Source organism: Sinocyclocheilus anshuiensis, unplaced genomic scaffold (genome assembly GCF_001515605.1).
Source record: "Sinocyclocheilus anshuiensis isolate Anshui unplaced genomic scaffold, SAMN03320099.WGS_v1.1 scaffold1164, whole genome shotgun sequence".
Classification (NCBI taxonomy): Eukaryota; Metazoa; Chordata; class Actinopteri; order Cypriniformes; family Cyprinidae; genus Sinocyclocheilus; species Sinocyclocheilus anshuiensis.
The window spans coordinates 668,478-678,617 of NW_015551103.1; the positions used below are offsets into that span (position 1 = coordinate 668,478).

Consider the following 10,140-nt stretch of genomic DNA (forward strand, 5'->3'; position numbering starts at 1 on the left):
TTTTTTTTAACTCTAACTCTCTAACCATTAGGCCACGTCTTTCCCAACGTAGAGGATGTACTGTAGTATTCAAAATTAATCTGAACCTGGCAAGCAGACAAACATCTAAAGATGACCCTAATGTACTGTATAATGGCCTTATACCACAAGTAACCCACAAACACAGAAGATTGGGTCATATAGCGTTAGGAAATGCATATACTGTAGACACCCAGGCACCACTTTATAAACAATATCAATCACAACAGTTGCCAATAACAAGCCACGCTACTGCTCAAATCTAAAATGACCTTCAAACTTGTATTAATGACCACAAAATATACTTTTTGTTGTTGTGGTTTTGTGCCTCAATCTACACAAGGTCGACGCATGTTTTTTTATAACTACAAGAATAAGCCCTATATTCGTGTCTGTACGTCATCTCTTTACCACCTCCACACAGTCTTCTTATCACAATGGCTTAATTCATTCTCACCTTCCATGCTTCCTGTGCCCCCTTTCCGATCCTTAAATTTGATGTGCAGAAGGGAAAGCAATAACAAACAATAATGGTGAAAAATAATGATGCTCCCGCTGGTGAATGCAAAGATGGACTAATGCATTCTGCATGGTGTTATGATTCATCGTCTGAGACAAAAAAATGAAATAGGATAAAGTAACCGGGACAAAAAAACAAAAAAAACAGTCTCTTTCAGTTAGTCTGGCCTAAATGACTTCTCTCCTTGTAGTCTAAAACAACATTATAGTTGATTCAAAAACAGGTAATGTAGAAGACTTATGTAAGAGGCAGGAAATGGGTCAAAACTGCGAGAGACCGGACTCATCAAAAAGTAATTTGTTCAGTATCATGCATGAGAAAAGATATAGTGCTAATATGTTGTTGAGACAGACTGTGAAACTTGCAGAAAAAATAATATATTAAACTTGAGGCACTGTATGGGCTATACAATAAATCAGATTAAAACAACCTCATGAGGACCTGCACAAATAAGAGAAAGGTGCAGAAAATGTGACTGGAATCAATTTTGTAGAATCACATTTTACATAAATACATACAAATTCTCATGAGATCACGTTGGAATATTAAAGGAATAAATCACCCAAAAATGCAATCATGTTATCATTTACTCAGCCTTGAGTCTTTCCAAACCCGCATGATTTTTTTTTTACAGTAGAAAAAGGAGATATTAAGCTTTATGTCTAAGCTTCTCTAATACATACAATGAAAGTGCATGGGAACCAGCTCTGGTCATCATTCAATTTCATTGTACAGAAAACAGCAGCTTTTCATTTTTGAGTGAACGATCCCTTTAATAAGCATGTATCATATGTAGGATACTGGCATCTCAACCTTTGTGCAACATAATCGCAGCTACCCTGTTCAAAACATCTAAAATAGCAGGTCCAACGTGAAAGACATTAAGCTTATGATGAAAGCTCAAATTAAGGGTAAAGGAGTTTGTTTTGTACTATTTCTGGGATTAACAGTCATGTGGGCTCATTCAAAAAAAATCTGAGACAAATCAGAGGGAACTCAATGAAACTGGTATTCACTTCAAAACATTGTTATATGTTCCTGCCACTTGAAGTTAAAACTAAGACTGGTCTTAACACCTCAAAGGAAAAAAACATCACGCTTGGGTTAAAATCATACGCCGGCGGTGCCCACTGTTACTCGCTGAGCCATAAAGAGGAGATAAACAAGGTTATTACCTAAACCTGCATGCTATCATTAGTGCCCAGGGCCACACACAAATAAAGGCGATATCAGAGCATCATGGGCACTGAACGCTTACAGCAGCATTCACCTGAATGCAAAACCAAAATAGCGCCTGTTTATTTTTGCATCTATTAATGGTGCGCTATTCAGAAACCTTGCCAAACTTACAAAGCACATGTGCAGCTCATATAGTTGTATCTTTAGACACTGAATGAGCACAGAAGACAACATGCAATTTTGCAATACAAAAGCTACCAAGAAAATCATAGCCATATTAAGCAGAGTCCAGAAAAAAAAAAAAAAATTTGAAAGGAAAAAGTGAAAACAAACATGAAGATGTTTTAATTACAAAAAAAAACAAAACCAGCTCTTGCATCTGGAAACAAAGGATCTGATTACTTTCTTTAGATCTTCACAGATGTTTTGACTGGACCAAATTACATTTCAAAGAATTTTTAAAGGAACTTTTGAAGGCCACTGTGGCATGTTTACGAAGTAGTATGTTGGGTTAAATATAAATCGCATGCACAAAATCACTCTGATAATGCATACTTTAGCTCACTAAAGCCACCTGTTTGTGGTTCAAATGGCTGTACTCCAGTAGGCACTTAAAAACCTGATGCAAGTTTCAAGTTGAGTGTAGATAAGACAGTATGAGGGATGCATGTTATGTCTGAGATAAGTAGCAACGGGAGGGTTTGAAGGCCAAGTAAAAGGCAATCAGCCAGAATATTAACAACAGAGATTTGCATAAGCTTCTATTTAAATTTCAATGGCATCTAAATGGAAGTAGGAGAGGAGGTTATATTTTTGACAGCCAACATCGCACGCACATTAAAAATAAAGAAATAAAGAAAAAAAGAAAGACAGTACAGACTTTTTTTCTCTCCTAATATTCAACAAGAATAATACACAAAACAGAATATTACAGGTTTGCAGAGTCTTTACATTGTTTACATAGCACAGTGTAAGTACAGTGGTCCTTAGATTTCTTTTGTAGTGATAAAATTGCTTGTAAAACAGTCAGATATCAGATGCTTGAACCAAAGAACAATAATTTGTATTCTGTTTTCTCGGTGACTTCCTGTCTCCTTTATCGTGACACACAGGACAGAACTCCACAAATGGTACACCTTGGTATCTCACTTCAATCATTTTGTTGTGTAAAATATGTCTGATATCCTATTTGACCTTTAAAAAAGGGATTTTGGACTGTCACATGTATCATGACCTTCTTATCACATCCAGCAAAGAAAAACACTAACAAAAATTTGTTCAATTAAACTGATATTTAAATGCAATTGTATGTACACTTCCTCCCAAAAAAGCTAGTACATACTTAACGATATTATTTGTCTGTTATTGCAAATGCCTGTTGCCTGTTATTTACAACCCTCATTCTCATTCTGATGAAGTTTTGTTTTTGTAGCCTTTTTTTAATTGTTTATTTTATAATTATAGTAACATTTCATTTTGATGTTAATTTAATATATAAAGAAGCATAAAGTATATCTTAATTATATATATAAAAACTCAAATATCAGGATTTTAAATCACTTAAATATGTTCCAATTTTTGGTAACAGGAAAAAAATAATAAAATAAAAAAAATAAAAATCGTTAACAAACAAAAAAAAGCTCATAATATTTAGTGTGACTTTGTGAGATTTACAATGAACATTTTCTGAATGTTAAGCATCATCATTCACTCACCATGTAAAAAAAACTAAATTAAAAAAAAATTTGCTTCATTGACTGCACAATGCTCTATACATCTCTACAATAGAGTGTTTGGTCTCGCTTTGCCAGCCACCCCAAATCTAGAGAGCCTGATGAAATCATCTGGGACAGTTTTCTCCTCTAAAACAATGCAAATATTAAGTTAGAGAGGGATCAAGCGTACACGAGAGTGTGTGTGTATATGAGTGTGCTACAAAAATATAGTTTGCATTCACAGTGGAATTCCCACAGTGTGGATAATTGGCTTGCGTCTCATGAGCCTTTTATTCCTCTCAGAACTCCACATCTCCAACGCAGGCCAAATAACGACTAACGTCTTTGCATCACGCTGCCATGGCATCTGGCAGAATTCATTTTCAGAAGCCACTGACAGGAAACAGTAAATTGTTATTGGAGAATAAGTGATAACGAGCTTGAATATGCGTGGGGGTTAAGTAAGACACAAGATTCGACTCCCTCCTGCTGACCCGGAAGAGCGCAAACGCTAATCCTGATGTTGTTCACTCTAGCTGTTAGGAGCCAAACGTGTCACCAGACATTCTTGGACAGCTTCAGCTTCTATATAATGGAATGATTCAAATAATTTTAAATATTAGCTTTACGATCAATTATGGAACGTCTACGGCATTAACAACTGATGTGTTGGCTAGTGCATTTTATATATCAACAGCAGACTATAAACCATCAGTCATTGAAAAGACAAATCCCAAAAGGTGTTTTTGTTCAGTCAGATTCCTCCTTTAGGATGGCAGGCATGTTTCATGTTTCTACTGATATTGAGTGACAAGGTAATACATTAAAATTAATGAAATGGAATAATATAAAAAAAAAAAAAGAAATATAAAACAAAACTTTAAAATAAAATAATTTTTTTTTTTTGTGATTTGACATGGTCAGGAATATGAGCAAATCAAAGTTGTCTCTACATTGACTGGGTGTTGTGTTTCTGCAAATAAACCTCAATGTCTAGATCACACCTCAGTTGAAATGCTAATAGAAACGTCTGGCTGACAGTGACAGAAAATGAAGATCTGATGAAAAACACCTCTTTCAAACCTTCACTAGCTAAGCATGGCACAAATAGGAGAAACACTTTCCAGCAGGTTCCATTAGATAGATGTGAATAGTGAGATTAAGGACAAGTCAAATCTAGCTGCTTCCTTCTGATGAAAAACACCTTCAGTCTCCTAGAGACTGTGAAATGCTCTACAAATAAACTCTCTGTAATAACAGTCGACGACAGAAAGAAAAGACGTTCCATTGCCCTACATTTCTACCAGACAAACATCACAGCTCAAGAAAATTGTGAATTTAGGCCGCCCAACAAGAATGGTCTCGGTCTTTAACTAGTACACCTCCATGACCTTGCACCTGAAGGACACTCCATTTGAAATGCATTGAATGTCACAGCATTCATTTCAGCACGTGCTTAACTTGTCTTGGCTCTTCTGTCAGTGACCAATCAGTTTAGACATGCAGAGACAGGTCCCTTGTTTCTGAACCCCAGCCTGCTTGTTTGCGGTCTTATTTGATCTTCTTTTCCTTAACCAGATGCAGGTGAATAAAGTGCATTTTGAAAGATTCCATTTGCCAAAAAAGCCCCATGATCCCTGTTGATTAATTAGGGGCTTTTGGAATAGGGGCTATAAATATTAGTGTCACTTCCTTCCAAGTACCAAGCTCAGAAAGAAAAAAAATTCTGAAAGAAATTTTCAGATGCAACGGGGAAAAAAACGGGATAAACACAAACATGAAACTTGCAAATAAAATAATCTGATATATAGCCTATGTACAATTTAATAACATAGCCTAGTTTGATATATGAATTGGGTGTTCGTCAAAGATTGCATGCGGTCTGAGATTCCCGTGTTTACAGCTCCGTAAAATAACCTACTGGAATCTCTGTAGTTTTGCTGTATAGGCCTATAGATAAAAATATTCAAATTACAAACACACAATAACATTTTAAGTTACTTTCATTTCTGAAAAAAAGAATGTAGGCCTAGTAATTGATGTTATAAATACACACGCCTCATTTATGTTTTAATTATCCATCGTACATTAAAAAAAAAAAACATTTGCAATCAAGACTGAAAAAAGCCAGAAGTGAATGTAAACCAGACTTGGCCCAGACTCTGTTGATATCCGTGAAGCCAAGCATAAGAATAGCCTACTAATGTAAATTTTGTTAACCCACAGTAACAAATTTTAACAGATTAATCACATATTTTCGTTTATAGATGCACAATAAAAAAAATAAAAAAAGATACGTCTCATATAAGTTGCATTTTCAGAAATAATAACGGCAGGCCTAATACTGTTATAATGTACCAACATTATGAACACTATAGGATATTTTAGTTCCCCTCACTTTACAACAAATCCTTTAAATTTAACCGTATCAGAACAGAATAAGAATTTAAAAATATATAATTCTAATGGATAAATATAATTGCAGTATATAATAATATATGCTTAGCAATAAACATGCCAAAACAAATTAATTTATAAAGAAACGTAAGGTAAAGTTGGGCTTACCTCTCTCAGTCACAAATCCAAATGTGTCCATATTCGCGATGTAGCTGAAGCTAAACTATTAGCCTTATTAGGTAAAATAGGCTTTGTAGTTCACGCGCGTTCCAGTATCGACGGAAAAATATCATAATGAGCAAAAATATGCCACAGTGGAGCGGGTCTCACGCCGAACGGTACGGTGAACGGCTGCGCTGTTTCCAATGAATGCAATAGCTTAGTGTGCGCGTGAGGCGCTGCCGCGATCAAACAGCTGAAACATAAAATAGACTACTCCGTAATTTTTGGTCATACAGTAAAGGCATAATTCGAAACTGCAAAGTGTTAGCAGTTTGAAAATTCAAGAATAATAGCAAAGTTAATAAGAATTCTTTCTAAATGCAGCACCGTTCTTATTTCGCTCTGCACAACCTGAACGAAAATTTTTTTTTGCTAAGAACGAACCGAAATGAAAACATTTAGCTTTTAATCTTTGTATTTAACAACCTGGGAGACCTTCCCAGGGCAGTACCTTGCCTCACCGACTAAAATCAGGGCGCCCACTACGGAAACGGCACCAGAGGTGAGGGAGCACAGTGGCCGGGCCGGGCCCCCTCAGGCCCACCCGTGGCGCCAACACTGGGGAGGAGGAATAGAGTATGCATGAACGCAGGTAGACCAAACTATCCTGACATATAGGCTACACCTGTCTCATGTCTGAGATTTCTCCCTTTCTGTCTCTTTAACTTCCACTCTCTCTCTCAAAGCAAGATAAAAATGTCATGGAAAGTCTCCATCTGTTTAATAGTTTATTCAATCATCATTACTTTTGGATGCTTTACTTGCAGCTGAGTGAAAAATGGCTTCTTAAGTCGGACTGAATCTTGATAAACAGCTTCCTCAGGGAGTGGATCATGTGACCTTAACTTTCTGCACTCCTACTGCTAGACATTACATTGCCTTGCTGCAAATTTAAATAAAGTTGAAGTCTAAACTGTCACCTCAAACAATTAACTCAAACTTACTACTGCAAAGCTTCCGATTTAAAATAAATACAATTAAAAAATAAAATAAACAATTAAAAATAAAATAAAATAATTAATACAGTTTTTTAAAGATTATGTCTATTCAATAAAACTATCAACTAACTAAGTACTGTTTTTTTTGGCATGCTGCTTTAATACAAGTATTCACGCAACTGATATAGCAGAGTCTTAAGCCAAGTTCATACTACACGACTTTAAACGTCGGCAGATCACTGTGCTGTTCAGACTACATCACTTGATTGTCTGTCTTTAAGTCGTTGTAGTGCTCACACTCTACGTGACTATGTAAATGATCCGCAACCGGGGGTTACACACTACACAAGCTGACAACAACTCTGTCACCCAATGACTCTACAAACCACGTTTTGTCACGAAAACACATGTGAGAATTGGAACGGGAATGACGCGAAACAACACGTGAAACAGGAATTGTTTATTTGAAAATGGATGTGGGGAAGAAATTAGCACTGCCGGGACTAGATATGCTGCTCTCGTCCCACCAATCTCAATTTTCAATTTAAAAGGCCCAGCGAGAGCTTGCAGCTTGATATAATAGATGCACCACTGCTAAATTGGGATTTGCCATCAGATTAAGCTCTTTATGATATTTCTTCCTGAGCAGACTAAAAGAATGTGACACTGGTAGGATAGGATTAGGATTAGAACTTCAAAGCAGTGGGACTTTGTGATCATTAATGGACATCCTAATTCAGAATCAGAATCAGCTTTATTCGCCAAGTGTGCGCAAACACACAAGGAATTTGTTGTGGTTTTTTAAGAAGCTCTTGGTACATACATGCATGCATACATACATACTAGGGATGCACCGATACCACTTTTTCCAGTACTCGCCCGATACCGATACTTTTATTTTTGGTACTTGAACAGTAGATTTATGTACAGATTTGTGCATTATTTACTCTACATATACAGCTGTATAGAAAATATGCATATGTATTTACATAGTACTTGAGAGAGAGGCAGTAATTAGAGATGGAGAATAAATGAATTACAGGCATGAATTACAGAACACAGGTCATAATTCCTGTGTTAGCTGTTTAGGCTGGATATGGCATGGGGGGAAAAAACAGTTTTTATGCCTAGATGTTCTAGTGCACACTGCACAGAGATCTGTACCGTCTGCCTGAAGGAAGAATTGCAAACAGGTTGTGGCTGGGGTGAGAGGGGCCCTTGATGATGTTTCCTGCCCGTTTCTTCACTCTGGAGTTGTACAAATCCTAAAGGTTGGGCAGGTGCACATCAATTATCCCTTCTGCTGTCCTAACAGTCCGTTGCAGTCTTCCTATATCTGATTTGCTGGCTGACCCAAACCAGACAGTTATAGAAGTGTGCTGTGAGACGGTCGGAGTGGGTGTGGGGTGTCAGACCAGGCTTTTGCTTTTCAAACCTGCAGTAGAACTCGTTCAGGTCTTCAGCCAGTTGTTGATTGGCCTCAGTGCTGGGGGATGGGGTCTTGTAGCTGGTGATGGCTTTCAGGCCTTTCCACACTGATGTAGGGTCGTTGCTTGAAAGCTGTTTTTTAGCTTTTCAGAGTAGTTTTTCTTTGCCACTCTTATCTCCCTATTTAGTGTATATTTGGCCTGTTTGTACAAGGCTTTGTCCCCACTCCTGTAGGCGTCCTCCTTCGCCTGGCGAAGCTGTTTGAGTTTTGCACTGAACCGAGGTTTGTCATTGTTAAATGTTAAATAAGTCCTGGTGGGAACACACATGTCCTCACAGAAACGGATGTAGGACGTCACGGTGTCAGTGAGCTCATCCAGATCAGTAGCTGCAGCCTCAAACACACTCCAATCAGTGAGGTCGAAGCAAGCTTGTAAATTCCGCTCTGCTTCAACAGTCCATCTCTTTACAGCTTTTACTACAGGTTTAGCAGATTTAAGTTTCTGCCTGTAGGCTGGTAGAAGATGAACCAAACAGTGATCAGAGTCCCAGCGCTGCACGGGGGACAGTGATATGCATCCTTTAAAACAGTCTAGCAATGGTCCAGTATACTGCTGTCCCTGGTGGGGCACGTGATGTGTTGTCTGCATTTAGGCAGTTCGTGGGTGAGATTAGCTTTATTAAAATCTCAGAGAATGATAATGAAAGAGTCCGGGTAACGCTGCTCTGTGTGTGTGATCTGATCGGCCAACAGTTCTAGTGCCGCGTTCACACGCGCGTCAGGAGGAATGTACACACTCACCAGAATAAACGAGGAAAACTACCGTGGGGAATAAAAAGGCTTACAGTTAATAAAGAGAGCTAATTACTGAGGACGCACCAGAGCTCTCACTGTTCTCATCATTCATGAAGAATGATTTTGGTTTAAAAAATGCTTCATTGGCATCACTCAGATGAATTCTTCCGCATCGTTGCACCTATAAATGATAAAAACTCTTCAAAAAAAAAAAAAGTCCTTTTCCATGCACAACTGAGCGCTGCTCACTCAGAAAAGATGATCTGAGATATGTTGTAGAACATTATTTAATCCTAAAGTGACACAAAACATTTTTCACCCTCTTCCACTTCAAATCTGAGTGTAGGCTCACTCCCACACACATACAGAAACACACAAAAACATTTCACTAACCAAGACACTCAGAAACGTAGCCTATAGCTCATCTCTTCAGCTTTCATCTCAATTTCTGTCTTCCTGTAATGTGGGCATGCCACACACAGCAAGGAATTCAACATGAAACAGTTTACAGATATCTAAAGCTCTGGAGAAGGCGGTACACCCTGTTTGTACTTGAGGTGGATACATCAGACTGTGTATTGAACTCCCAGAGTGTCTCTCTTCCTCAAATCTCCTGACACACTTTCAAGTGAAGTCCTATCAGTCAGTGCCAGACCTGAAGGAGGAAATCTGTCTGGGCTCTGCTAAGGTTTATGTCAGGATGACAGGAAAACCCCAAAGGTATTGTTTTTCAATATTATCGTCCAATCAGATACATTTTTTAAGATGGCAGGCATGTTATACAGTACACGTGCCTGATTGGCTTCTAGGGAATAAAATAAGGAAATAGAATAATAAAAATCGTAAATTAAAAAAATAAAATCATATATTATATACAATTATATAATAATATACAAATTATATAAAGTTAACCAAAATTAAATTATA

General features: G+C 37.5%; 1 protein-coding gene across 1 annotated transcript in view; it reads right to left on the minus strand.

Annotated features, from left to right (window-relative positions):
• The window catches only part of LOC107662807 (O-acetyl-ADP-ribose deacetylase MACROD2-like), a 443,444-nt gene extending 437,416 nt beyond the window's left edge, over positions 1–6,028 (minus strand). Inside the window, exon 1 of the mRNA XM_016452921.1 lies at positions 5,998–6,028. Within this exon, the coding sequence (XP_016308407.1) occupies positions 5,998–6,028 (31 nt within the window). The remainder of the gene's footprint in view (positions 1–5,997) is intronic.
• Between the last annotated feature and the right edge of the window lie 4,112 nt (positions 6,029–10,140).